Below are 27,132 nucleotides of genomic sequence, written 5' to 3'. Positions count from 1 at the left end.
TAATTAAAAATTCACTATATTAAGCAAACCAGACAGCACAATTTTCATTTTTTATAAATTTACGGAGAGCCAGAAGCACACTCCAACACTCAGACATAATTTACAAACGAAGCATGTGTGTTTAGTGTGAATTGGTCTGTCCCTGTCCTGCTAAGCATTCAAAAGTACTTTGGGGGGTCATGGAAAATGTATGGGGTAAAAAGTATATTATTTTCTTTAGGAATATAGTGAAGTAAAAGTAAAAGTTGTCAAAAATATAAATAGTAAAGTACAGATACCCCAAACAACTACTTAAGTAATACTTTTACTTAAGTACTTTAGACCACTGGACATGCCCCAGCAGGTTCAGACAGTGGTTACCTGAACACACGCTGTTATGTTTGACCAAAATGCACACTCTACTGTATCTGTTTGAGCAAAGGTGCGACTACAGTTTAGTACATTAATAATCCACAGCTAACCTGCATTATGCACTCCTTTAGAAGTGAGACTCCACCTGCTGTCATAGCACTTACGAAAAAATATTGCCGTCAGAGTGCAGTATAACTGTCCAAAATAACACAGCTGACTGCAGTTACTGCACTTTTACTGCAGTTTCAAAACTGCAATCTGCATTCTACTGGCTAGGTCTCTCTTCAGTCTTTGGCTGTAGATTACTCCTGTTCGGGTCCTCTGAAATACAGCACCCTATGCAAAACATTACCAACCATACGAGCATGAAAAGGCAATACTTTGATATGCCTATCATCAAAAATAAGTTCCTCTTTTTGCAACCACTCTCAACTCAGTGACATTTTGGAAATGGTGTAGGACTAACTGACCAAATTATGTTGAACATACAGTAGGCTTTGTTATACGACAGAATAACATTCAGACAGGTCATAGATATTATTATCTAAAATAAACAAAAACGAATTGTTTCACAACAGTTCCGCAGATGTCTTGTCGTCTACTCAGGAAAGACGCGTCATGGCCATCACACAATTTTTTTTCATAATTCAGGGGGGCAGGATCCAAACAAGGTAGATCGATATTGAAGATGGAAGGAGCAGTGACACGCACTGTGATAACGTCTACCAGCATCAGCGGACAACTTTTCCACCTCTAGTCTGGTTTACGACAGGCACTTTCTTCGCACTGCTTCGGGGCTCCTTGTTTTCGCAGAAATAGTAAGTAGTCAAGTTTCAAGGTTCAAGCTGTAGGCTACGGGTAACGCATGGTACATCTTCCAAAGACATGCTTACTTGCAGGTTCCTTATAGACCATGCAACAACAATAAGACATAATAAAGGTTAAGAATACGAACATAAATTACATGGCTCAATAGAACAGAAAACATTTTATAGCAGCATAAGTATAATTCAAGAAGGCACAATATTCTAGACTAATATTTACATTTTTGTTGGAGAAGGTGGGGATGGGGGGCAGTGTATAAACTGAGCAGTATGACAAGAGTCTGGTAGCAGCAGTTGTGATGTGTGTGCATCATGAATGTATATCTGTGTATGTTTGTGTGGGTGTGTGCATGAGTGAGTGCATGTGTGCTAAGTGGAGGAGAATCAGAGCAGGTGGTCAGTCCAGTTCAATTGTTCAGCAGTCTGATGGCTTGTAGATAGGAACTGTCTCTGAGCCTGTTGGTATCCGACCTCATGCCATATGTTAAGGGAGGGAGAGAACAGCTTGTGGCCTGGGTGTGTGGGGTCCTGGATGATGCTGCATGACTTCCTCTGTTTTGTGTAGATGTACTGGATGGGTGAGAGCACGGTCCCATGATGTACTGGGCCATCTTCACCACCCGCTGGAGGGCCTTGCGGTCGTAGACAGATCAATTCCCGTACCAGGCCAGGATGCAAACGGTCAGGACATTCTTGATGGTGCAGGGCTAGTATTTGGAGAGGACCCGGGGCGGCATTCTGTTGTGCCCTCTTGACAACAGGGGTGGTGGTGTTGGTCCATGACACGTCCTTGGTGATGTGGAGGCTGAGGAACTTAAAACTAGTGTTGGGTGGTCCTTTGCCTGGGGTGATGTAAGTTTAACAAACAAGTCTTCCAGATAGATGACACAGACACAGGAACCTTGGTATAAAACTCTTTAGCAATAAAATGCAATTGCAGACAGAGTTTCACATACAGAATACCTCAGTAGTCTATAGTAAAGATCTAGTAAAGATCGTAAAGATCAATAATATAGAGACTGATACGCTCCCTATGATTCCCCTGCATTACCATGTCCAGTGGAACCGTGGTCTCCCTGACCCTAATGGCCGGCTATCTAGGGAGTGCACGGGAAAGGGAGAATCTATCGGCACAAGCGGAACACCTAATTTAATAGCAAGTCCGCGATCCATAAAGTTCCCAGCTGCGCCTGAATCGACTAGCGCTCTATGCTGGGAAGAGGGGAAAAATTTAAGAAAAAAAATCCAGACAAACATATGACCAACAGGGGGTTCTGGGTGAGTTTGGTGCTGACTCACCTGGGGTGATCGAGAAGTGTTCCGCCTGCCATCTCGACTCCCAGACGGACCCCCCCAGCACCGATCGGCCGTGTGTCCTCTCTGACCATAGCTGGTGCAGAGGGAGCCTCCTCCTCCGGTACCCCTCGGCACAGCCCCTCCCAACTCCATCGGAACGGGAGTGGAGGTGCTGGGTGCTGGAACACACAGGACCCTCTCTGAACGCTGGCGGCAGCCAGCAGATTGTCCAGTCGGATGGACATGTCAATCAGCTCATCCAGGGAAAGAGCGATGTCCCGACACGCTAGCTCCCTGTGGACGTCCTCCCGGAGACTACACCTGCAGTGGTCGATAAGGGCCCTGTCGTTCCACCCACATCCTGCTGCCAAGGTCCGGAACTCCAACGCGTAATCCTGGGCGCTCCTCTTCTCCTGCCTGAGATGGAATAGTCGTTCTCCCGCCGCTCGGCCATCTGGAGGGTGGTCAAACACGGCGCGGAAACGGCGGGAAAACTCTGGGTGGTGCTCCTTCGCTGAGTCTGGGCCATTCCAGACTGCGTTCGCCCACTCCAGAGCACGACCAGTCAGGCAGGAGATGAGGACACTCACCCTCACCGCTCCCGAGGGAGTAGGTCTGACGGTGGCCAGGTACAGTTCCAGCTGGAGTAAGAACCCCTGGTACCCCGCCGCCGCTCCATCATAAGCCCTCGGGAGCGTAAGACGGAGAGCGCTGGAGCCGGGGGATGGGGAGTCCTGAGCTGGGGGAGCCGAAGGTGGAGAGAGGAGACCACTTCTCTCCCATCGGTTCATTCTCTCCATCACCTGATCCATAGCCGTTCCGATCCGATGGAGAACGGTGGTATGGTGTAGGACCCGTTCCTCCATCGATGGGAGAGGGTTGGCCGCTGCTCCTGCTGACTCCATTCTCTCCATCACCTGATCCATAGCCGTTCCGATCCGATGGAGAACGGTGGTATGGTGTAGGACCCGTTCCTCCATCGATGGGAGAGGGTTGGCCGCTGCTCCTGCTGACTCCATTCGTTCTTGGTGCGGGATTCTGTAAGGTCCTGGGTGTCGTGAGGGTGAAATCAGGCACAGGAAATCAGAGTTCAATAAAGTGCTTCTTTAATGCACACACGGAGAACTATGGTCCCCCCACTTACGGGTGCTCAAACCAAATGCCCCAGACACAGGGAAACGAGAACAGTCTAGCTCTAAATACACGAACATGTACATCTAATGTAAACACCAGGGTTACAATAATCAATCCCGCACAAAGAACCAGGCGGGCCGGCTGACTAATAAAGCCTCACTAATTATAACCAACTCAAAACAGGTGTAATCAATAAACACATAAGGAGGGGGAGAAAAGAATCAGTGGCAGCTAGTAGGCCGGCGACGACGACCGCTGAGCGCCACCCGAACGGGAAGGGGAGCCACCTTCGGTCGGAGTCGTGACAGGCATTTTACCTGTCAGGTCAACCACTGTTTCCTGGGGGGAATTTGAATTGTGAAATGTGACTTTACAAACTACAAACCATTCTTGAACGTGAAATGTTATAAAACAGCTTTAAAAAGATGAACCAACTCTTGTTTCCTATAATCAGTACTAAGCACTGCCAAATAGATGTCCGAGTATTGAATTTAAATTTAGAAGCAATAGGGCCAAAATGTTTATTTCTTTAGAGTCTAAGACAATGGGTGGGGGTTTTAAGGTGGTAATACTATGGATCATTTAGCTATTTGTTTTAGACTTTTAGGACCCCTTTAGTTATCCCCAAATAAATGATCAAATATAGATTTTCGCTGCTAAAGCCCATAGAAATACTTTGAATAATACATTGATAAATGGCAAAAAGGACAGTCCAAAAATTAATCAAGGTTTTGAAGTGTCTGTCCTAAAACTAGGAGATATTAAAAATCTCAGAAAATAAACAAATACACAGATTGAACCCCTTTTCTGTGTAGGCACAAAACGACCTTCATACTGTACTTCTATTTGTTTTTTAAACCGGTACCGGTTACCTTTAGATGAGTTCCGTGACACTTGTGGTGTTATAGAGCAAAACGGAGAACACCATCGTGTTCGTGAGAATCTCAACCTTTCCACAGTGGGGTCCCCATTAATTTGTAGCCCAAACAGTTCGGACTCTACCAAACAGAAGTTGGCACATCGATGGTATTTTTATTTTATTTTTTTATTTCACCTTTATTTAACCAGGTAGGCTAGTTGAGAACAAGTTCTCATTTGCAACTGCGACCTGGCCAAGATAAAGCATAGCAGTGTGAACAGACAACACAGAGTTACACATGGAGTAAACAATTAACAAGTCAATAACACAGTAGAAAAAAAAGGGGGGGAGTCTATATACAATGTGTGCAAAAGGCATGAGGTAGGCGAATAATTACAATTTTGCAGATTAACACTGGAGTGATAAATGATCAGATGGTCATGTACAGGTAGAGATATTGGTGTGCAAAAGAGCAGAAAAGTAAATAAATAAAAACAGTATGGGGATGAGGTAGGTGAAAATGGGTGGGCTATTTACCAATAGACTATGTACAGCTGCAGCGATCGGTTAGCTGCTCAGATAGCTGATGTTTGAAGATGGTGAGGGAGATAAAAGTCTCCAACTTCAGCGATTTTTGCAATTCGTTCCAGTCACAGGCAGCAGAGTACTGGAATGAAAGGCGGCCGAATTAGGTGTTGGCTTTAGGGATGATCAATGAGATACACCTGCTGGAGCGCGTGCTACGGATGGGTGTTGCCATCGTGACCAGTGAACTGAGATAAGGCGGCGCTTTACCTAGCATGGACTTGTAGATGACCTGGAGCCAGTGGGTCTGGCGACGAATATGTAGCGAGGGCCAGCCGACTAGAGCATACAAGTCGCAGTGGTGGGTGGTATAAGGTGCTTTAGTGACAAAGCGGATGGCACTGTGATAGACTGCATCCGGTAGCGACTTCAGATGAGTCTTCTGCCACTTGTGTGGGTCGTAGAGGAAAACGAGTCTCATCTCTCAATAGAGTGGTGATAATACCTTTGTGAGAAGACAGATGGGATGTCTCATGGTCTGACAAACACAGCTCCAGCTCTGCCACTTCTCACCGCAGGTGTGGAAGTGCTACATTGGCAGAAGCGGTGGATTGAAACGCATCCAATGCAAAGAATATATCTAGCTTGAACTGACGGATTTTGATGTTTTTTATTATTATGTTACCTAGATGGATACCCCGGTGCATCAATCGACACTAGGGGGATATTATACGGCCAAGTACCAAGAGATGATGAGTATCAACATGTTAGAATTTCTTACTGTCATCATTATAAGTGATATATTCCCATGCTGGGCTCCCAGAGGGCGCAGCGGTCTAAGGCACTACATCTCAGTGTAAGAGGCATCACTACAGTCCCTGGTTCGATTCCAGGCTGTATCACATTCGGCCGTGATTGAGAGTCCCATAGAGTGGTGCACAATGGGCCCAGCGTTGTCCGGGTTTGGCCGGTGTTGGCCGGGATTGTAAATAAAATGTTGTTGTTAACTGACTTTCCTAGTTAAATAAAGGTTCAATAAAAAAGTACTACAATGGTCAAATGTCACTATTTTGACATATTCTAATGCATTACTCCTAGACCAGTATCATGCGTTACAATTGCACATGTTCTGTTGACTTAGTTGTGTACTTAGCCACATCTTGAGATCTGTGTGAAAACCTGTGAGAGGCTCCAGCGACGGTCTCCATCCTGCCCTGTCTCTCTTCGAAAGCCAAGTTAATAAACAGATCACTGACCATTTCGAATCCCACCGTACCTTCTCCACTGTGCAATCTGGTTTCTGAGCTGGTCACGGGTGCACCTCAGCCACGCTCAAGGTACTAAACGATATCATAACCGCCATCGATAAAAGATTGTACTGTGCAGCCGTCTTCATTGACCTGGCCAAGCCTTTCGACTCTGTCAATCACCGTATTCTTATCGGCAAACTCAACAGCCTTGGTTTCTCAAATTACTGCCTTGCCTGGTTCACTAATTACTTCTCTGACAGAGTTCAGTGTGTCAAATCGTAGGGCCTGTTGTCCGGACCTCTGGCAGTCACTATGGGAGTACCACAGGGTTCAATTCTCGGGCCAACTCTTTTCTCTGTATAAATCAACGATGTCACTCTTGCTGCGGTGACTCCCTGATCCACCTGTATGCAGAAGACACCACTCCTTCCGTGGCCCCCAACTGCTCTAAAACGCTAGTAAAACTAAATGCATGCTTTTCAACCGTTCGCTGCCCGCACCCGCCCAACTAGCATTACTACTCTGGACGGTTCTGACCACTCTGGACGGTTCTGACACCTAGGTGTCTGGCTAGACTGCAACAAAGCTTAATTCACTCACGCCGCCTAGTAAAACTGACTATCCTACCGATCCTTGACTTCGGCGATGTCATTTTCAAAATAGCCTCCAACACTACGCAGCAAACTGGATGCAGTTTATCACAGTGCCATCCATTTTGTCACCAAAGCCCCATATACCACACACCACTGCGACCTGTATGCTCTAATCGGCTGGCCCTCACTACATATTCGTCGCCAGACCCAGTGGCTCCAGGTCATATATAAGTCTTTGCTAGGTTAAGCTCCGCCTTATCTCAGCTCACTGGTCACGATAACAACACCCACCCGTAGCACACGCTCCAGCAGGTATATCTCACATTTAAACGTGTTAACCCTCGCAAGGCTGCAGGCCCAGACGGCATCCCCAGCCGCGCCCTCAGAGCATGCGCAGACCAGCTGGCCGGTGTGTTTACGGACATATTCACTCAATCCCTATACCAGTCTGCTGTTCCCACATGCTTCAAGAGGGCCACCATTGTTCCTGTTCCCAAGAAAGCTAAGGTAACTGAGCTAAACGACTACCGCCCGTAGCACTCACTTCCGTCATCATGAAGTGCTTTGAGAGACTAGTCAAGGACCATATCACCTCCACCCTACCTGACACCCTAGACCCACTCCAATTTGCTTACCGCCCAAATAGGTCCACAGACGATGCAATCTCAACCACACTGCACACTGCCCTAACCCACCTGGACAAGAGGAATACCTATGTGAGAATGCTGTTCATCGACTACAGCTCGGCATTCAACACCATAGTACCCTCCAAGCTCGTCATCAAGCTCGAGACCCTGGGTCTCGGCCCGCCCTGTGCAACTGGGTTCTGGACTTCCTGACGGGCCGCCCCAGGTGGTGAGGGTAGGCAACAACATCTCCTCCCCGCTGATCCTTAACACGGGGCCCCACAAGGTGCGTTCTGAGCCCTCTCCTGTACTCCCTGTTCACCCACGACTGCGTGGCCATGCACGCCTCCAACTCAATCATCAAGTTTGCGGACGACACAACAGTGGTAGGCTTGATTACCAACAACGACGAGGCGGCCTACAGGGAGGAGGTGAGGGCCCTCGGAGTGTGGTGTCAAGAAAATAACCTCACACTCAACGTCAACAAAACTAAGGAGATGATTGTGGACTTCAGGAAACAGCAGAGGGAACACCCCCCTATCCACATCGATGGATCAGTAGTGGAGAGGGTAGCAAGTTTTAAGTTCCTCGGCATACACATCACAGACAAACTGAATTGGTCCACTCACACTGACAGCGTCGTGAAGAAGGCGCAGCAGCGCCTCTTCAACCTCAGGAGGCTGAAGAAATTCGGCTTGTCACCAAAAGCACTCACAAACTTCTACAGATGCACAATCGAGAGCATCCTGGCGGGCTGTATCACCGCCTGGTACGGCAACTGCTCCGCCCTCAACCGTAAGGCTCTCCAGAGGGTAGTGAGGTCTGCACAACGCATCACCGGGGCAAACTACCTGCCCTCCAGGACACCTACACCACCCGATGTTACAGGAAGGCCATAAAGATCATCAAGGACATCAACCACCCGAACCACTGCCTGTTCACCCCCGCTATCATCCAGAAGGCGAGGTCAGTACAGGTGCATCAAAGCTGGGACCGAGAGACTGAAAAACAGCTTCTATCTCAAGGCCATCAGACTGTTAAACAGCCACCACTAACATTGAGTGGCTGCTGCCAACACACTGTCATTGACACTGACCCAACTCCAGCCACTTTAATAATGGGAATTGATGGGAAATGATGTAAATATATCACTAGCCACTTTAAACAATGCTACCTTATATAATGTTACTTACCCTACATTATTCATCTCATATGCATATGTATATACTGTACTCTAGATCATCGACTGCATTCTTATGTCACTAGCCACTTTAACTATGCCACTTTGTTTACTTTGTCTACATACTCATCTCATATGTATATACTGTACTCGATACCATCTACTGTATGCTGCTCTGTACCATCACTCATTCATATATCCTTATGTACATATTCCTTATCCCCTTACACTGTGTATAAGACAGTAGTTTTGGAATTGTTAGTTAGATTACTTGTTGGTTATCACTGCATTGTCGGAACTAGAAGCACAAGCATTTCGCTACACTCGCATTAACATCTGCTAACCATGTGTATGTGACAAATAAAATTTGATTTGATTTGATTTGGTCATCCCCAAAGCCAACACCTACTTTGGCCGCCTTTCCTTCCAGTTCTCTGCTGCCAATGACTGGAATGTATTGCAAAAATAACTGAAGCTGGAGACTTATATTTCCCTCACTAACTTTAAACATCAGCTATCCGAGCAGCTAACCGATCGCTGCAGCTGTACATAGCCCATCTGTAAAAGCACACCAGTATTGCACACCAGTATTTCTACTTGCACATCATCTGCACATCTATCACTCCAGTGTTAATTTGCTCAATTGTAATTACTTGCTACTATGGCCTATTTATTGCCTTACCTCCTCACGCCATTTGCACACACTGTATATAGACTTTCTTTTTTTTCTATTGTGTTGTTGACTGTACGCTTGTTTATTCCATGTGTAACTCTGTGTTGTTGTTTGTGTCGCACTGCTTTGCTTTATCTTGGCCAGGTTGCAGTTGTAAATGAGAACTTGTTCTCAACTAGCCTACCTGGTTAATTAAAGGTGAAATAAAAAATAAAATGTATAAATAAATATTTCATAGCTCTAAAACACACCTGTGTGTGGAGACAAAAATCTCCCATCTGACAAGAGAAACCGATACTGACAATCAAAATGGTTCCCACCCACAGCCTCCCTGCACAATAGGAAAGTCCACCCCAGAGCCAGAAGTGCACGTCACCTAAATTCATGAAGTCACTGCAGTGTCTAGCTTGTTGGACTACTTTATGGAGCAGAAAAATGCTTGGCACTGCTTTTAGGGGGAATATTTTTAATTCATGGCACAAAAAAAGTACTTTTGTCATTGTTACAAAGTTCAACAAATGCCCCAATAGATGTTGCAAATTAGTACAAATCTAGGAAGGGTATAAGAGCAACAATGCTTTTAATACTGAAAACTTACATGGAAGTGAAGACATCAATTATTTATCTCTATTCCATTAAATATTAAAGTGTGGTGAGATACACATAGACACCATTCCTTAAACATAATGATATAAAACAGTACATTCCACACACACACACACAGCAATCCACTATATAGGCAAATAATATCCATAACAGTGTTCTGAAGTGTATCCAGTCTAGGCCATCAGGCTTCTCTGCCCACAGTGCAGACTAAGAGAGCAGTGCACTGATTCACAACATGTTAACAGGAATACCTTACCCATAGAAGAACAATACACAACAGATACATGAAAGAGACAAATGAAAGGGAGACAAACGAGAGTGAAATGAAAAGAGAAATGAAAACCAGACAAATTAAAGTCTTTCAAAAGCACCAAATCTTCCATTCATATCCTCTTCATGTAACCCACTTCTACAGTTTGATTCATTGCAGAGCTGGTGCTCAATCATACTGTCTCAAACAACCAATGTCTTTCAAGAGGACATGTAATCACCAGAAAGTCAGAATCCAAGTTCCTCATAGAAAACAAAATTAGGTTGCTATTTTTTAAGTCAAAGTACAAACAATTATCCCACCTTCTATTTTGTGTTTCCGTCACACCTGTTGTGACTTTCTTTTATGCAACAGGACAGTACTTTATCGCATAAAAACAGTTGGATGGAAACATGACTAATGATGCCAATGTGTCTATGGACAACGTACCCAACGACAGTCACCAAAAGGTCCTCTCAGAAGTCTGCTGGTCGTATCATCATGGTAGTAGCACGGAGAGAGTAACTAGACCCTTTGAAGTAGTGCCACCTAATCCCATTCAGTTTACCCATGTTCTGACCATGACTGTAGTACATCCCGTTCAGGTTCGATGGTCCACAGGCATCGAACCACCAACCTGAAGGCATAGAGAGAAACGTAGAGAGAAACTGAGAAAATAGATTTTAGGCCTGATGATGTTACACTATCAGAGAACTATCAAAGTCATAACTGTGTGACCTCCCTGTAACCTCTGATTATCTCTGGATAGCTTTGTTGCAACGCCAAGTAGTCAACACTAGAGCAGACTCCAGTAATTCTCTCTTTGAATAGCTTTGCCCCATTCTGACCTCTGACCTTTCATTACAGGTGAGAGCGGAGTATGAGGGCAACTAACAAAACATAAATAGTCTACAAGAATCTCTGTGAGCCCAACATGTTTGGACCAGCTACTTGGGGGGGTTTGGGAAATGCTGCTCTAGACATTGATAAGAGGATAAAGACATGTATGTTTGTCATGTATTTTCAGATGTACATTCTGGATCTAAATCCTGATGAGATTGTAGCTTCACATTCATTCTTAATAGGAATTTCACTGTCATTTTGATGTATTCTGCTGGCCAGTTCCCTGGACTTCTAAACCAGCCATGGCATGTGTCAATCATTCTGTAAAATGCTGAGGGCTGCCACCTGGCTTCACCAGCTGAGATACCATTCTCTGCTGTGATATGCTGAATACATACTAACTGGCTCTGGCCTGCTCTGTAGTTCTTCTAGATGGGAGATAAAGTGGGTAGGGGGACCGGGAGGTCAATGGGTTGAAAATGTTTGACCAAAATGACAAAAGCTTCACCTAGCATAGTGTGGGTGGGTGGTTGTTGTTGTCTTATAGCTTCTACTTATCCAGTTGTTTCAGTTCTACAGGAGTACATACAGAGTGCATGTGTTTAGAGGTTCATGTGGACTTTAACCTCAGACATACCCCCGGTGAGCATGAGAGCACATTTACAGAGTGCATGTGTTTAGAGGTTCATGTGGACTTTAACCTCAGACATACCCCCGGTGAGCATGAGAGTGAGCATGAGAGCACATTTACAGAGTGCATGTGTTTAGAGGTTCATGTGGACTTTAACCTCAGACATACCCCCGGTGAGCATGAGAGCACATTTACAGAGTGCATGTGTTTAGAGGTTCATGTGGACTTTAACCTCAGACATACCCCCGGTGAGCATGAGAGCACATTTACAGAGTGCATGTGTTTAGGGGTTCATGTGGACTTTAACCTCAGACATACCCCCGGTGAGCATGAGAGCACATTTACAGATGCAGTTGTCGTTGTCCATATCCTTGGTACTGAAGTCTGCTCCGTTGAGGACCAGGCTGCTCTGTCTGCCTGCCGTTCCACTGTGACTCTTCAGGAACAGCCTGACACAGTCGCCAGGGAAACACAGAGGGAAAGAAAGCAGAAACACAATGCTAGGGCCCTTTAGCTGCTGGAGAACGCTTTTGTTCTTCTCACTGCGTGCACGGTGGAGGACAGAAATTCACCACCACGCTGTTCTTCTAATCTAAATAATATGTACCTCCCCTTGCAACCTGGTCTCAGAGCATTTCATATTATTCTGTACATAAATCCGAGACACTCCATTTAATATTATATGTTTAGTTTCGTATGGCTACATGAGATAGATTGTTACTTAAGGCAAAAATGTCCCTCCCCTTGTTCTCACTGTGTGAACGTTTGAGGACATAAATTCACCACCACACTGTTCTTCTAATCTACTACAAAGAATATGTACCCTTTCAAAAATAAGTGTCTTTGAAATGATCGTACACTATATTAAAACCCAATCACACCAGTTGCTTTTATAAAGAACATCCTGGTTTATGAGGACATTGTCGGTTTCCTCGTTTGTCTCAAGCCGTTTGTGTACTTCCCTGCGAACTCTTTGTACTCCCTCCTCCTGCATTGTTTGTCCCCATCTACTGTACAGCATGTCAAGCAGCTCCAACTGTGGTTTATGACTCAGACAACTTTCAGGTCTTGCCAGAACCAGGTGATGGATAATTCACAGAAGAGAGAGGCCCTGTTCTTAGTCAGTGGTCTTGTATACTGTGTCTATGTTGAATACTGTGTCTATGTTGAATACTGTGTCTATGTTGAATACTGTGTCTATGTTGAATACTGTGTCTATGTTGAATACTGTGTCTATGTTGAATACTGTGTCTATGTTGAATACTGTGTCTATGTTGAATACTGTGTCTATGTTGAATACTGTGTCTATGTTGAATACTGTGTCTATGTTGAATACTGTGTCTATGTTGAATACTGTGTCTATGTTGAATACTGTGTCTATGTTGAATACTGTGTCTATGTTGAATACTGTGTCTATGTTGAATACTGTGTCTATGTTGAATACTGTGTCTTCGTTGAATACTGTGTCTATGTTGAATACTGTGTCTATGTTGAATACTGTGTCTATGTTGAATACTGTGTCTATGTTGAATACTGTGTCTATGTTGTATACTGTGTCTATGTTGAATACTGTGTCTATGTTTAATACTGTGTCTATGTTGAATACTGTGTCTATGTTGAATACTGTGTCTATGTTAGACCATCATAGATACAGTACAACAGACTTTGAGAGGGTTGATTAGCATTTAGTTAGGTATTACTGAACTGTTGGAGCTAGGAACACCAGCATTTAGTTAGGTATTACTGAACTGTTGGAGCTAGGAACAACAGCATTTAGCTAGGTATTACTGCACTGTTGGAGCTAGGAACACAAGCATTTAGATAGGTATTACTGCACTGTTGGAGCTAGGAACCCCAGCATTTAGTTAGGTATTACTGCACTGTTGGAGCTAGGAACACCAGCATTTAGTTAGGTATTACTGAACTGTTGGAGCTAGGAACACCAGCATTTAGTTAGGTATTACTGAACTGTTGGAGCTAGGAACACCAGCATTTAGTTAGGAATTACTGCACTGTTGGAGCTAGGAACACCAGCATTTAGTTAGGTATTACTGAACTGTTGGAGCTAGGAACACCAGCATTTAGTTAGGTATTACTGAACTGTTGGAGCTAGGAACACCAGCATTTAGTTAGGTATTACTGAACTGTTGGAGCTAGGAACACCAGCATTTAGTTAGGTATTACTGAACTGTTGGAGCTAGGAACACCAGCATTTAGTTAGGTATTACTGAACTGTTGGACCTAGGAACACCAGCATTTAGTTAGGTATTACTGCACTGTTGGAGCTAGGAACACCAGCATTTAGTTAGGTATTACTGCACTGTTGGAGCTAGGAACACCAGCATTTAGTTAGGTATTACTGAACTGTTGGAGCTAGGAACACCAGCATTTAGTTAGGTATTACTGCACTGTTGGAGCTAGGAACACCAGCATTTAGTTAGGTATTACTGAACTGTTGGAGCTAGGAACACCAGCATTTAGTTAGGTATTACTGAACTGTTGGAGTTAGGAACACCAGCATTTAGTTAGGTATTACTGAACTGTTGGAGCTAGGAACACCAGCATTTAGTTAGGTATTACTGCACTGTTGGAGCTAGGAACACCAGCATTTAGTTAGGTATTACTGCACTGTTGGAGCTAGGAACACCAGCATTTAGTTAGGTATTACTGAACTGTTGGAGCTAGGAACACCAGCATTTAGTTAGGTATTACTGCACTGTTGGAGCTAGAAACACCAGCATTTAGATAGGTATTACTGCACTGTTGGAGCTAGGAACACCAGCATTTAGTTAGGTATTACTGCACTGTTGGAGCTAGAAACACAAGCATTTAGTTAGGTATTACTGCACTGTTGGAGCTAGGAACACCAGCATTTAGTTAGGTATTACTGCACTGTTGGAGCTAGGAACACCAGCATTTAGTTAGGTATTACTGCACTGTTGGAGCTAGAAACACAAGCATTTAGTTAGGTATTACTGCACTGTTGGAGCTAGAAACACAAGCATTTAGTTAGGTATTACTGCACTGTTGGAGCTAGGAACACCAGCATTTAGTTAGGTATTACTGCACTGTTGGAGCTAGGAACACAAGCATTTAGTTAGGTATTACTGCACTGTTGGAGCTAGGAACACCAGCATTTAGTTAGGTATTACTGCACTGTTGGAGCTAGGAACACCAGCATTTAGTTAGGTATTACTGCACTGTTGGAGCTAGGAACACCAGCCTTGTGTACACAACCAGTAACATGTTATTGGATTTGAGCTGTAGGCCCATTAAACACCACACTCCATAGAATAGCTTTCCTTTTAAAGGCTGTGATCTTCCTCTATAAAGCATGTTTAAAATAATGGTCATTATTTACATACATTCCCAATAACGGATTACACAGTATATACTGACTGCTATGTACTGTAAATGACTTTTCCATTTCTACTGATGGACTCTGTTTACTCTTCCTCTCAATACTACTCAAGAGTTACTCTAATAGCTCTTTGTACATCCTTCCATCCTTCCTTGTCTTTAACTGGTTAGTAAAAATGTGAGCCAGGTCAACAACAAAAAATGGTACAAGTGTGTTCGTTTGTGTGATCACACGTCCGTATGTGGCTGAACTAAATCAGATTGAGACAAAGCTTGCTGGTTATCATTCTAGGAAATATAATAATTCCCTTTTACCATCTTACATTTTATTTAGTTAGTAATGGCATTGTGAAATGAGGCAGAGCCTCTCTTTCCCTAAGAAGCTGTGTGACAATAGTTTGTTTTGGACCATCTCCATGACAAGTATTACAGAATGGCAATGAAATAAGAATCTAGAGACCAAAATTGATTCCATTCCAGAACTCAAAAAGATTATCCAGTATGTTTTTGGAGAGACAATAAATGAAAAAGTAAGAATTATGATCTGCTGAAGTCCTAGAAGCCTCAATCAGAAGGTTATGGACAATAAAGTCAACAAACTGAAAACTGAAAACTGAAAAGTCACCAGTGCCTCACCATCATTACTGTGATGGAAATACAACACCAAGCACATCATTATCAGTGATAGAACCAAGTCCAATATCTCATTCCCACTTCATTAAAAATATACTGCATGTCCTGAAGCAAGTAAAGGCAACCACAGTTGAGTAGTTGAGTGACTATTTAAGTAGGAATGTGGGCGTATTTAGTGGGGAATGTCCTATGATCCTAAAAACTGTACTTTAGGTATGATACAATGCGCTGAGATGTGACAAAACTTAATTTCCTCCACTTAGGGTACATACAGATGTAGGATCTTAATTTGAGCCAGTTTGCTAGAGCAGGAAAATAATCCTGCAGCAACAGGAAATGTGAATTATGTGGATTATAATTAATGGACATTTATGTCGGGGATGAAACATTCTTCTTTAGGGCAAATCAAGTCTGAGTGTTCAAAGTGGAAATTACAAACTTTAGAAGCTTTTTTAAAACTCAAATACACCACAAGTTAGCATTTCCTTCTATGCAGGTAAATTCTCAGCATCAAAAGAGTGATCAAATTAAGATCCTACATCTGTAGCTGATATCAGCACTCCTACTGTGAGACTCTTTAAGAATACGGCCCAGAACACATTGCTGGTATCCCACCTGTAATTCTGCTTCTCGCTGCCGATGTAGAAACGGTCATAGTGGGAGAAGGCCTGCTGTCCGTCCCAGTCGGTCACTTCCACCCTCAGGTTGTAGGGCCTTTGGCTGGTCAGCAGGAACACAAACTCATTCCCCAGCCAGTGTTCTCCAGACAGACTCCCAAAGCCCTGCAACAACACAACAGCACAGGAACATGTGTCTTCTGTTTCTGTAGTGTAAGGCAGCTTGATGTACAAATACACCCCTTGGACAGGACACTAGTCTGTCGCAGGTCCTTGTCCCAGCAACACATGGAGCTATAGAAAAATAATTAATGTCATATCGGGTTCTTCTACAGGGACAAGATCACAAACCCTATATGGTTCTAGGTAGAATTAAGACTGTTAGAGGGATGTTCTACTCAGTGACTCTTTGTTCTCTTTTTTTAAAGAAATTCTGTTCTGTGTTTTCCTCTCTTTTAAAAATAATAATAACTATGTTCTGTGTTTTACTCTTTTTTTGACAGTGGTGAATTGAGGGAGACGATGAGTAGATAAAGATATATTTATTTAACTAGGCAAGTCAGTTAAGAACAAACTCTTATTTACAATGGCCTAGGAGTGGGTTAACTGCCTTGTTCAGGGGCGGAACGACAGATTTTTACCTTGTCAGCTCGGGGATTTGATCCACCAATCCCCCGCTCTAACCACTAGGCTACCTGCTGCCCCTATATCTCTCTCTCTCTCTCTATATATATATATATATATCCTGTGTAAGAATGCTCCCTCTAACTCTCTTTCTCTCTTTTCTCTGAGGACCTGAGCCCTAGGACCATGCCTCAGGACTACCTGGCCTGATGACTCCTTGCTGTCCCCAGTCCACCTGCTGTCCCCAGTCCACCTGCTGCTGCTCCAGTTTCAACTGTTCTGCCTGCAGCTATGGAATCCTGACCTGTTCACCGGACGTGCTGCCTTGTCCTGGACCTGCTGTTTTAGACTCTCTCTCTCTACTGCACCTGCTGTCTCTAACTCTGAATGACTGGCTATGAAAAGCCAACTGACATTTACTCCTGAGGTGCTGACCTGTTGCACCCTCTACAACCACTGTGATTATTATTTGACCCTGCTGGTCATCTATGAACGTTTGAACATCTTGGCCATGTACTGTTATAATCTCCACCCGGCACAGCCAGAAGAGGACTGGCCAACCCTCAGAGCCGGGTTCCTCTCTAGGTTTCTTCCTTTCTAGGGAGTTTTTCCTAGCCACCGTGCTTCTACATCTACATTGCTTGCTGTTTGGTGTTTTAGGCTGGGTTTCTGTACAGCACTTTGTGACATCTGCTGATGTAAAAAGGGCTTTATAAATACATTTAATTGATTGATAAAGAGATATAGACAGATATAGACGGAGATAGAGATATAGATAGGTTGGATTCTGCAGCACCAGTACTAGACCAGACCTTGGAATTAATCTTTCTTTACCAGAGACATTTGACAATATATCAACATTTGAATGGTGATCTAAGCACACCATGTTTAGACTCAACTTAAACAGTTTCCTCTCTCCTGTCATTTTCTCTCAGAAGTGTTCAGAGACCATTAGCGTCATTATGAAACACTCCCAACAGAGGGGTCAACGAGCGAACACATACCCGTTGTATGCCAGCGTCTTTGCCAGGCTACACTCCACACTTCCTTAGCCCCTGACTGGAGGACAGTCCTCTCTCGCTCAGCTCAGAGGCCAAGGCCTTTTTAGCCACAGGGCTCTTTCAAGGCCTAATGGGGCTGGCAGTGGCAACACAGTGGATTCGTCCTAAATGGCCCATATTCATTTTAAAGTACAATACTTTTGACCAGGGCCCATAGGACACCCTATTTCCCCATAGGGCTCTGGTCAAAAGTAGTGCACTATATAGGGAATAGGGTGCCACTTGGGATGCACAAGTCTGTTTTGTGCTATGCGTTTGTACTTGCTCCTTTTTCTGTTGTAGTTTGACATATACATTCATATGGTGGAATGTTGTGCAACGTAGAGATTCAGATTTTCCCCAAAATCTACAAAGTTTCAATACCGGGAATAATCCCTATTTATCCCGAGAGTCCTGGGAAATACTGCAAAAATCAGAAGTGCCCTTTTAAAACCAAGATGGTCACTATGCCAGGGTTCTCCCCAAATAAGAGGGGTGCTGTGCCACCTTGTCGGCTTGGCTGCGCCACTATGGAAAGATTTCAGAGCAAATGAAATGTAAGTTTAGTCATGATAGTTACTCTATCTTTGATCGCCAGCGCATTTCAGAAGTAGCCCCACAGAGCGCACTCCGAGTATAGCGCTGTTTCTTTGTAACGGCAGTCAAACAAAAGTCAAATGACCAAAGTTGCTAAACTTGCTAGATAACCTCCTTCAACGAATGACAGAATATCTCCCATATTTGGCTAAATCAAGTTGATGATTATAACGATAGCAGATCAGCTCATGAATAACAGGGAGAGGAAGTGGAAATAGTTTAAATATCAAGGTATCTTAACGAGGACTGTTTAAAAAATATCCATATCAACTCTCATATCGTTTGTTGATCACACATTCTCTATGAGACAGCACAGAGACGGGGGGAAAGAGGTATTTTGACATGCATAGGCGAGAGACGTGCTTTGATAATGCATCCTATGGATTACAGAATGAAATGAGCTACAGGAGTGAGACAGGAGTCAGGATTGTGGGTTTCATGAGGATTGGAATTGGATAGGGAAATAGCCCAGGTTCTAGGATGAGAATACATGCCTTGTTAACGGACTTCATGCCTGTGACAGAGATGCTTATGTAGTGAATTGTACATAGGCCTATCAAATTTGTGACTGTCTGAAGATTTACAATGACAGCTGAAAGAGGCACATGCTCTTTAAAAGACTACACTGTAAGGTTTTCCTGTGGGGTTTATTAACTGTATTCGGGTCATGTGTGCAGGCCAGAGCGACCGGCAGTGTCAATTATGCGTGCGCTTTGAATTTATAGCGACTTTGTGTCAAATATGCTAGACTAAAGGCTTCAATGTGACAACCTGTTTGGATAATGTCTAATAAATGTTTTTGTTAATCTTTTGCTGAGGGATTTCATTAGTGCAGACATTGGGGAATTTTATTGTAATTTCCGGGTCTTGTCATGTATTTTGGGGGGTAAATGTGAAGAGTGTTCCCGGTAATGTCCCGGGATCCCGATTACCCATGTTAATCCCTGGTGCTACAGTGAGGGAAAAAAGTATTTGATCCCCTGCTGATTTGCCCACTGACAAAGAAATGATCAGTCTATAATTTTAATGGTAGGTTTATTTAAAACAGAATAACAACAAAATAATCCAGAAAAACGCATGTCAAAAATGTTATAAATGTATTTGCATTTTAATGAGGGAAATAAGTATTTGACCCCCTCTCAATCAGACAGATTTCTGGCTCCCAGGTGTCTTTTATACAGGTAACGAGCTGAGATTAGGAGCACACTCTTAAAGGGAGTGCTCCTAATCTCAGTTTGTTACCTGTATAAAAGACACCTGTCCACAGAAGCAATCAATCAATCAGATTCCAAACTCTCCACCTTGGCCAAGACCAAAGAGTTCTCCAAGGATGTCAGGGACAAGATTGTAGATCTACACAAGGCTGGAATGGGCTACAAGACCATCGCCAAGCAGCTTGGTGAGAAGGTGACAACAGTTGATGCGATTATTCGCAAATGGAAGAAAAAGAACTGTCAATCTCCCTCAGCCTGGGGCTCCATGCAAGATCTCACCTCGTGGAGTTGCAATGATCATGAGAACGGTGAGGAATCAGCCCAGAACTACACGGGAGGATCTTGTCAATGATCTCAAGGCAGCTGGGACCATAGTCACCAAGAAAACAATTGATAACACACTACGCCGTGAAGGACTGAAATCCTGCAGCGCCCGCAAGGTCCCCCTGCTCAAGAAAGCACATATACATGCCTGTCTGAAGTTTGCCAATGAACATCTGAATGATTCAGAGGACAACTGGGTGAAAGTGTTGTGGTCAGATGAGACCAAAATGGAGCTCTTTGGCATCAACTCAACTCACCGTGTTTGGAGGAGGAGGAATGCTGCCTATGACCCCAAGAACACCATCCCCACCGTCAAACATGGAGGTGGAAACATTATGCTTTGGGGGTGTTTTTCTGCTAAGGGGACAGGACAACTTCACCGCATCAAAGGAACGATGCACAGGACCATGTACCGTCAAATCTTGGCTGAGAACCTCCATCCCTCAGCCAGGGCATTGAAAATGGGTAGTGGATGGGTATTCCAACATGACAATGACCCAAAACACATGGCCAAGGCAACAAAGGAGTGGCTCAAGAAGAAGCACATTAAGGTCCTGGAGTGGCCTAGCCAATCTACAGACCTTAATCCCATAGAAAATCTGTGGAGGGAAAATCTGTGAAGGTTCGAGTTGCCAAACGTCAGCCTCGAAACCTTAATGACTTCGAGAAGATCTGCAAAGAGGAGTGGGACAAAATCCCTCCTGAGATTTGTGCAAACCTGGTGGCCAACTACAAGAAACATCTGACCTCTGTGATTGCCAACAAGGGTTTTGCCACCAAGTACTAAGTCATGTTTTGCAGAGGGGTCAAATACTTATTTCCCTCATTAAAATGCAAATCAATTTATAACTGTTTATAATGTATAACTGTCTCTCACTGTTCAAATAAACCTACCATTAAAATTATAGACAGATCATTTCTTTGTCAGTGGGCAAACGTACAAAATCAGCAGGGGATCAAATACTTTTTTCCCCTCACTGTATGTATTCACCAACATCAGAAGAATGCTGTGAGGATATCCCACCCTGTCCTCCTCACCATCTTGTACTCCTTCCACGTCCTCTGGAAGTCCATGGTTCCATCTTTTCTCCTCTGAATGACGGACCATCCTCCCCCTGCTGCCTCCATGTTACAGTAAACCTACAGAGAGAGAGACAGAAAGACCGTGACATGAGTAGCTTACACACTACTCTCACACATGCAGTGCATATCATGACAATAAAGTAAAAGGAGTGACTCCTGTAGATGAGGCTCCCTGGTCCTTAGTTTTGTGTACCATGGTCAGAGGCCACAATGACAGAATGTGTCCTAAGCCCAGGGACGTAGCTTAGTGTAATCATGGACACTGACAGCAGCACAGCTGATAATGGACAGGAACACACTGTTGCCAGTCAGCCATCTGCGGCTTGGCAGGACACTACTGAGGAGGAGGACATCTGCTGTGTAGCTGTGCTGAAGAGGCCAGCCAAGATTATTTCCAGCTCCAGCATATCACCCAGCCAGCCAGCCAATACCTGACATATTCCTGGGATATTGCTGTTGAATCTTTTGGCAAGCGACTTTAGAGTACCGTATAATAATTGCAGCCACTTGCACGTAAACTAAAGTAGGTTACAGTCAAAAAGTGCAGCTATTTAATTGTTCATGTCTGTTTTTGCTGTTTCCATGCAGAGGTAAAGCCAGGCCTGCATATATCATCTAATATATGCCTCTATATTACTAATTCTGCTAGAATTTACATCTCTTTTCCCCCTCTAATATTTATTGAAGATAATATATCAAGTTTTCCGTACCTTTTTGGTCTCCTGTGTGTTGATGTGAATAGTATATAATCCACTGTTGTTGAAGCCAGCTTGAAAGACTTCAGAGCAGTCCCGATACTTTCTCTCCTCATGAGATGAATCTCTCTGCTTAAAGGCAAGGTTGCTGTTTGCCACCACTGTTTAAATACATAATGAAACAAGAGCAAACACATTATCAGCTAGGCTACAATTTGAATGCATCCAAAATCCTTTGTAATCAACAGCCTAGACTAGCTCAGGTCCTATTAGAACAGGTTCTTATGTAATCAACAGCCCAGACTGGCTCAGGTCCTATTAGAACAGGTTCTTATGTAATCAACAGCCCAGACTGGCTCAGGTCCTATTAGAACTTATGTAATCAACAGCCCAGACTGGGTCAGTTCCTATTAGAACAGGTTATTATGTAATCAACAGCCCAGACTGGGTCAGTTCCTATTAGAACAGGTTATTACGTAATCAACAGCCCAGACTGGGTCAGTTCCTATTAGAACAGGTTATTACGTAATCAACAGCCCAGACTGGGTCAGTTCCTATTAGAACAGGTTCTTACGTAACCAACAGCTCAGACTGGGTCAGTTCCTATTAGAACAGGTTATTATGTAATCAACAGCCCAGACTGGGTCAGTTCCTATTAGAACAGGTTATTACGTAATCAACAGCCCAGACTGGCTCAGCTCCTGTTAGAACAGGTTCTTACGTAATCAACAGCCCAGACTGGGTCAGTTCCTATTAGAACAGGTTATTACGTAATCAACAGCCCAGACTGGCTCAGCTCCTGTTAGAACAGGTTCTTACGTAATCAACAGCCCAGACTGGCTCAGCTCCTATTAGAACAGGTTCTTACGTAATCAACAGCCCAGACTGGCTCAGCTCCTATTAGAACAGGTTCTTACGTAATCAACAGCCCAGACTGGGCCAGGTCCTATTAGAACAGGTTCTTACGTAATCAACAGCCCAGACTGGCTCAGCTCCTGTTAGAACAGGTTCTTACGTAATCAACAGCCCAGACTGGTTCAGTTCCTATTAGAACAGGTTCTTATGTTCTGGAATGCCTCTTCTTATGATCTTAGAACATGTGGACATTGAAATTAAGGCCGGTCCGTTCCACGTTTCAACCTATTTTCAACATCCATGGACGTCAGCCGGTGCCCACTGGGTTAGTCCAGCCTTCTTGGTCCAGTTATAGGCTTTATCTGTGCCCAGAGAATATCTTGTCTGAACCTGTGAACATTTGGCACAATATATCCTCCAGTACCTCTGTTGTATTTAACCCTACCTAGAGTTTTTAAAGCCAACTCCTTCTTCCTGCAAATAATTACTATCTATGCTATGATATTCATATCCCAGAGTATTTAATTGATACTTTCTGTAACAGGAAACATTGGCCCCAGTATCCATCCAGTACCTCCAGACCCTCTGTCCTTAGAGCAGAGTTTCAGCAGACTGTTGACGGTCTCTGTGAGCTGCTGTTGTTGGCTAAGCAGGATACTGTTGTTGCCAGTGGCCTGGTCCAGATGGGTCTGCAGCTCTGTGATCACACTGCTCTGTCTGGCGACCAGCTGCTGCAGGCTGGACCTCTCCTCCTGGAAGGTGACCAGCTCCTCATGGTGCCCAGACTCCAGCTCCTGCATCTTCTGCTCTAAGAGCCTGATCAATACAAGTCATTTGAAAATCAGTTGATCAGTCGATCAGTCAGTCAGCCAATAAATCAAGACAGAACTTTTCATGGGAAGAAAATCATTCATGTTGATTTGACCTGTTCTTGTCGTGCAGCTTGCTGATCTCTGTAGATTGGTGGAGGAGCTGGGTCTCCAGTTTGTTGGTGGACAGAGAGTTCTCCAGGAGCTGAATCTCCAGCCTGGAGGTCTGATTCAACACCTGTCCATCAGGAAGCTGTTACTATCATTCATATTCACCCAGTCAAGTGTATGGAGTGTATCTATATAGGCTAAAAGTGGCACCATGTATTTTAATGTACTTCATAGGCCTATTCATCCAATCTAATGAAGATAATTGCTGAGTAGGCTACATGATTAATAGTAAGTGTTACTGATATCATAACATGCACTTGAATGCTCTTTGGAGAGGGATATTTGTATATGATTCATACTGCACCTGGATCTCTACGTCTGTCAGTTTCCGTGTGTGCTGGGCAGTCTGGGTCAGGAGGTTGGTGCCTAGATTCAAGATGGCAATTGTGTGATTGTGGACAGCACTCTGCTGCAGCTGAGCCATCTCCACATTCAGACTGTCCTTCACATATCTCTCAATCTGACACACAAACACAGAGGAGGTATGAAGGGATGTTAAGGGCTTTACCTCTCTCGCCAGAATCCGGGTGTTCTGCACACTCACATTTAATTTCAATGTTGGTCATGTCCTAGGAACATTCTCCAACTGGCTTAGCATTGAACATGTTCTCACATAGTTCAGAGAACGTTAAGAAACAACTTCCTTCTGAGGGAATTTCAGTACTTCAGCATAACGTTTCCTACAGGTTTCCTCTTGGTTCTATTTAAAGTCATGTTCTCAAATTGTTACAAGAACTTTAAGAAACAACTTCCTTCTGTGGGAATTTCAGTACTTCAGCATAACGTTTCCCACAGGTTTCCTCTTGGTTCTATTTAAAGTCATGTTCTCAAATTGTTACAAGAACTTTAAGAAAACTTTCCATAAAAAACATAAGAAAACTTTTGTAATGTTCAGAGAATGTTCTAAAAATGTTATTTAAAAACATACGCCCCGTTCTCAGAACATTAAGAAAGCGTTCCATAAAAGCGTTCCATTCTCAGCATCAACAAAACTCTATCCTCTGTCTTGTTAAGTGTTCGATCTTAATGAGTGTTTGTTTCCTTTTAAAATGGGGTCTGTTTGAATAGACAAAAAGAACAACTGTGAATGCGTTGTTATTAGTCCACGCTAGCTCCATACTGGTGGCGCAGTGGACTAATTCCATGGATAGACGACAGAAGATGATGCCATGTCACAATAAAGAAGAAATGTGTTTGGATGATTAATGCAAACACGTTTATAGAGTTAATGTCCGATAGATGAGTTGTCTGACAACGTCATGAAAATGTGCTTTGTTATGATTCTGAAACATCAGATAGCGAGCAACAATGACAAAGAATCTGCCATGTGGGCAATCGTAGTTTTATCTTGTTTTTGAAACCATGCCGTGTTTTGACTGATTTCATGTCAATGCTTATATGGCTAAAATTCGATAGCTAGCTAACCAACAACTGTAACGATGTATTTGTGCTCGTTGTGAAAATGTATTTATGTTTTCAATAAACATTTGAAGACAAATGATAGTTTACATGTTGTCAACAATCTAAGCCAACCCTGTCTGTTTTACCCCATATTTGTACACACATTGGTTTTGTTGCTAAACAACCAACTGGTTTATCTGTGCTTGCAGTTCAAAAAGGTAAACCCCAAATAAGCTAGTAGTGTTATTAAAAGTCTTACTGAAACATGGTGAATGTTTTAAGGAAGTTATTAAAAAACCTCAAAATAACCTATAATATCCATTTCCAGAACATCTCTGCAACCTAAAAATAAAAGTTCCCAGAACAGAGACAAAATCTTCTGTTCTCAGAACGTTTGAAAACGTTTTATCGGTCAGGAAACGTATGGCTTCGTTCCCACAACCAATGTGAAACCAAAAACATACGTTCCCACAACTTCCAAGGAACCAACCATAAATAACCTAATAATATCCAGGGAAGAAAAAAGATTGGATATGTATTGGATATGGTCCTGTCTAAGGATTTCCTTGGCCCTGGTCAGCTACTTAGGGAGGGATCTTTCAGGGTTGTTGAGTTCAGTCATTTCCTTCTAGTCAACCAGGAGAGATCAGTCATGGGACTGCATCTGTATGTTTTCTGCCACAGATGTATCATGTGGACAGGGCTCAGCTGCCAATGACATTATCCATCTGAAGTTCACTGTCCTGATGATGATTACAATGAGGAGAGGTCTTTCCCAGCAATGTGCTTTAAAAATGTATCGCTTTTTTTGTGATAGCTCAGGGTCGTTCAGTGATTCATTGAAGTTTAGAGTTTTCCTGTTACCCCGGCTTTCAAGCCATGGCCTTTTCAGTTCATGTGAATCAGTTTAGCATTGGACAGCTTTTTAAACTATGGATTTTCAAAAATGTACATTTAGGAAATTACAGTTTAAATAGTCACAATAATTGTATATGAAATATTTACATTGCAAAGTTAGAATTTCATGTCTCACTTTATCCCTGATTTAACGTAACAGATCACCCTAAGTATGATTTTCAACTTAAGAATGTCTACTTTGTGGCTAGATTCCCTCTGCACAGACAGAGGAAAGGCCTGGTCTCTATGACACTTACTGAAAGATTCCCTCTTCACAGACAGAGGAAAGGCCTGGTCTCTATGACACTTACTGAAAGATTCCTTCTGCACAGACAGAGGAAAGGCCTGGTCTCTATGACACTTACTGAAAGATTCCTTCTGCACAGACAGAGGAAAGGCCTGGTCTCTATGACACTTACTGAAAGATTCCCTCTTCACAGACAGAGGAAAGGCCTGGTCTCTATGACACTTACTGAAAGATTCCCTCTGCACAGACAGAGGAAAGGCCTGGTCTCTATGACACTTACTGAAAGATTCCTTCTGCACAGACAGAGGAAAGGCCTGGTCTCTATGACACTTACTGAAAGATTCCCTCTTCACAGACAGAGGAAAGGCCTGGTCTCTATGACACTTACTGAAAGATTCCTTCTGCACAGACAGAGGAAAGGCCTGGTCTCTATGACACTTACTGAAAGATTCCTTCTGCACAGACAGAGGAAAGGCCTGGTCTCTATGACACTTACTGAAAGATTCCCTCTTCACAGACAGAGGAAAGGCCTGGTCTCTATGACACTTACTGAAAGATTCCTTCTGCACAGACAGAGGAAAGGCCTGGTCTCTATGACACTTACTGAAAGATTCCTTCTGCACAGACAGAGGAAAGGCCTGGTCTCTATGACACTTACTGAAAGATTCCCTCTGCACAGACAGAGGAAAGGCCTGGTCTCTATGACACTTACTGAAAGATTCCTTCTGCACAGACAGAGGAAAGGCCTGGTATCTATGACACTTACTGAAAGTGCAGTGTCAGACTGTTTATCTCTGCTGCTATGTGGTCTGAGCAGCTTCCCACGAAGGCAATTGAATAGTCGGCTAATGGAATCATTCAGGAATGAATTAATCTGTAAGATCAGAGTGCATTAAGATGCCAATGTTAATGCAGAGGAAAGGA

At 43.5% G+C, this 27,132-nt stretch overlaps 1 protein-coding gene and 1 long non-coding RNA gene across 2 annotated transcripts in view; one reads left to right on the top strand and one right to left on the bottom strand.

Annotated features, from left to right (window-relative positions):
- The first annotated feature begins 779 nt into the window (after window positions 1–779).
- Window positions 780–19,323, top strand: LOC135575156 (uncharacterized). Its single transcript, XR_010465726.1, has 2 exons — window positions 780–1,169; window positions 17,044–19,323. It is a non-coding gene; the product is annotated as an uncharacterized LOC135575156 (long non-coding RNA).
- Window positions 9,758–27,132, bottom strand: part of LOC115117307 (angiopoietin-1-like) — a 23,393-nt gene continuing 6,018 nt past the window's right edge. Inside the window, exons 2-9 of the mRNA XM_065027577.1 lie at window positions 23,968–24,123; window positions 23,609–23,730; window positions 23,258–23,499; window positions 21,844–21,989; window positions 21,089–21,190; window positions 16,250–16,416; window positions 11,960–12,090; window positions 9,758–10,804 (exon numbers count right to left, since the gene is read on the bottom strand). Of these exons, the coding sequence (XP_064883649.1) occupies window positions 10,644–10,804; window positions 11,960–12,090; window positions 16,250–16,416; window positions 21,089–21,190; window positions 21,844–21,989; window positions 23,258–23,499; window positions 23,609–23,730; window positions 23,968–24,123 (1,227 nt within the window). The 3' untranslated portion in view covers window positions 9,758–10,643. The remainder of the gene's footprint in view (window positions 10,805–11,959; window positions 12,091–16,249; window positions 16,417–21,088; window positions 21,191–21,843; window positions 21,990–23,257; window positions 23,500–23,608; window positions 23,731–23,967; window positions 24,124–27,132) is intronic.

The sequence above is a fragment of the Oncorhynchus nerka genome, linkage group LG14 (genome assembly GCF_034236695.1).
Source record: "Oncorhynchus nerka isolate Pitt River linkage group LG14, Oner_Uvic_2.0, whole genome shotgun sequence".
Lineage (NCBI taxonomy): Eukaryota > Metazoa > Chordata > Actinopteri > Salmoniformes > Salmonidae > Oncorhynchus > Oncorhynchus nerka.
Note: the sequence above shows the minus strand (reverse complement) of the source record. Positions and strands in the feature narration are given on the sequence as shown.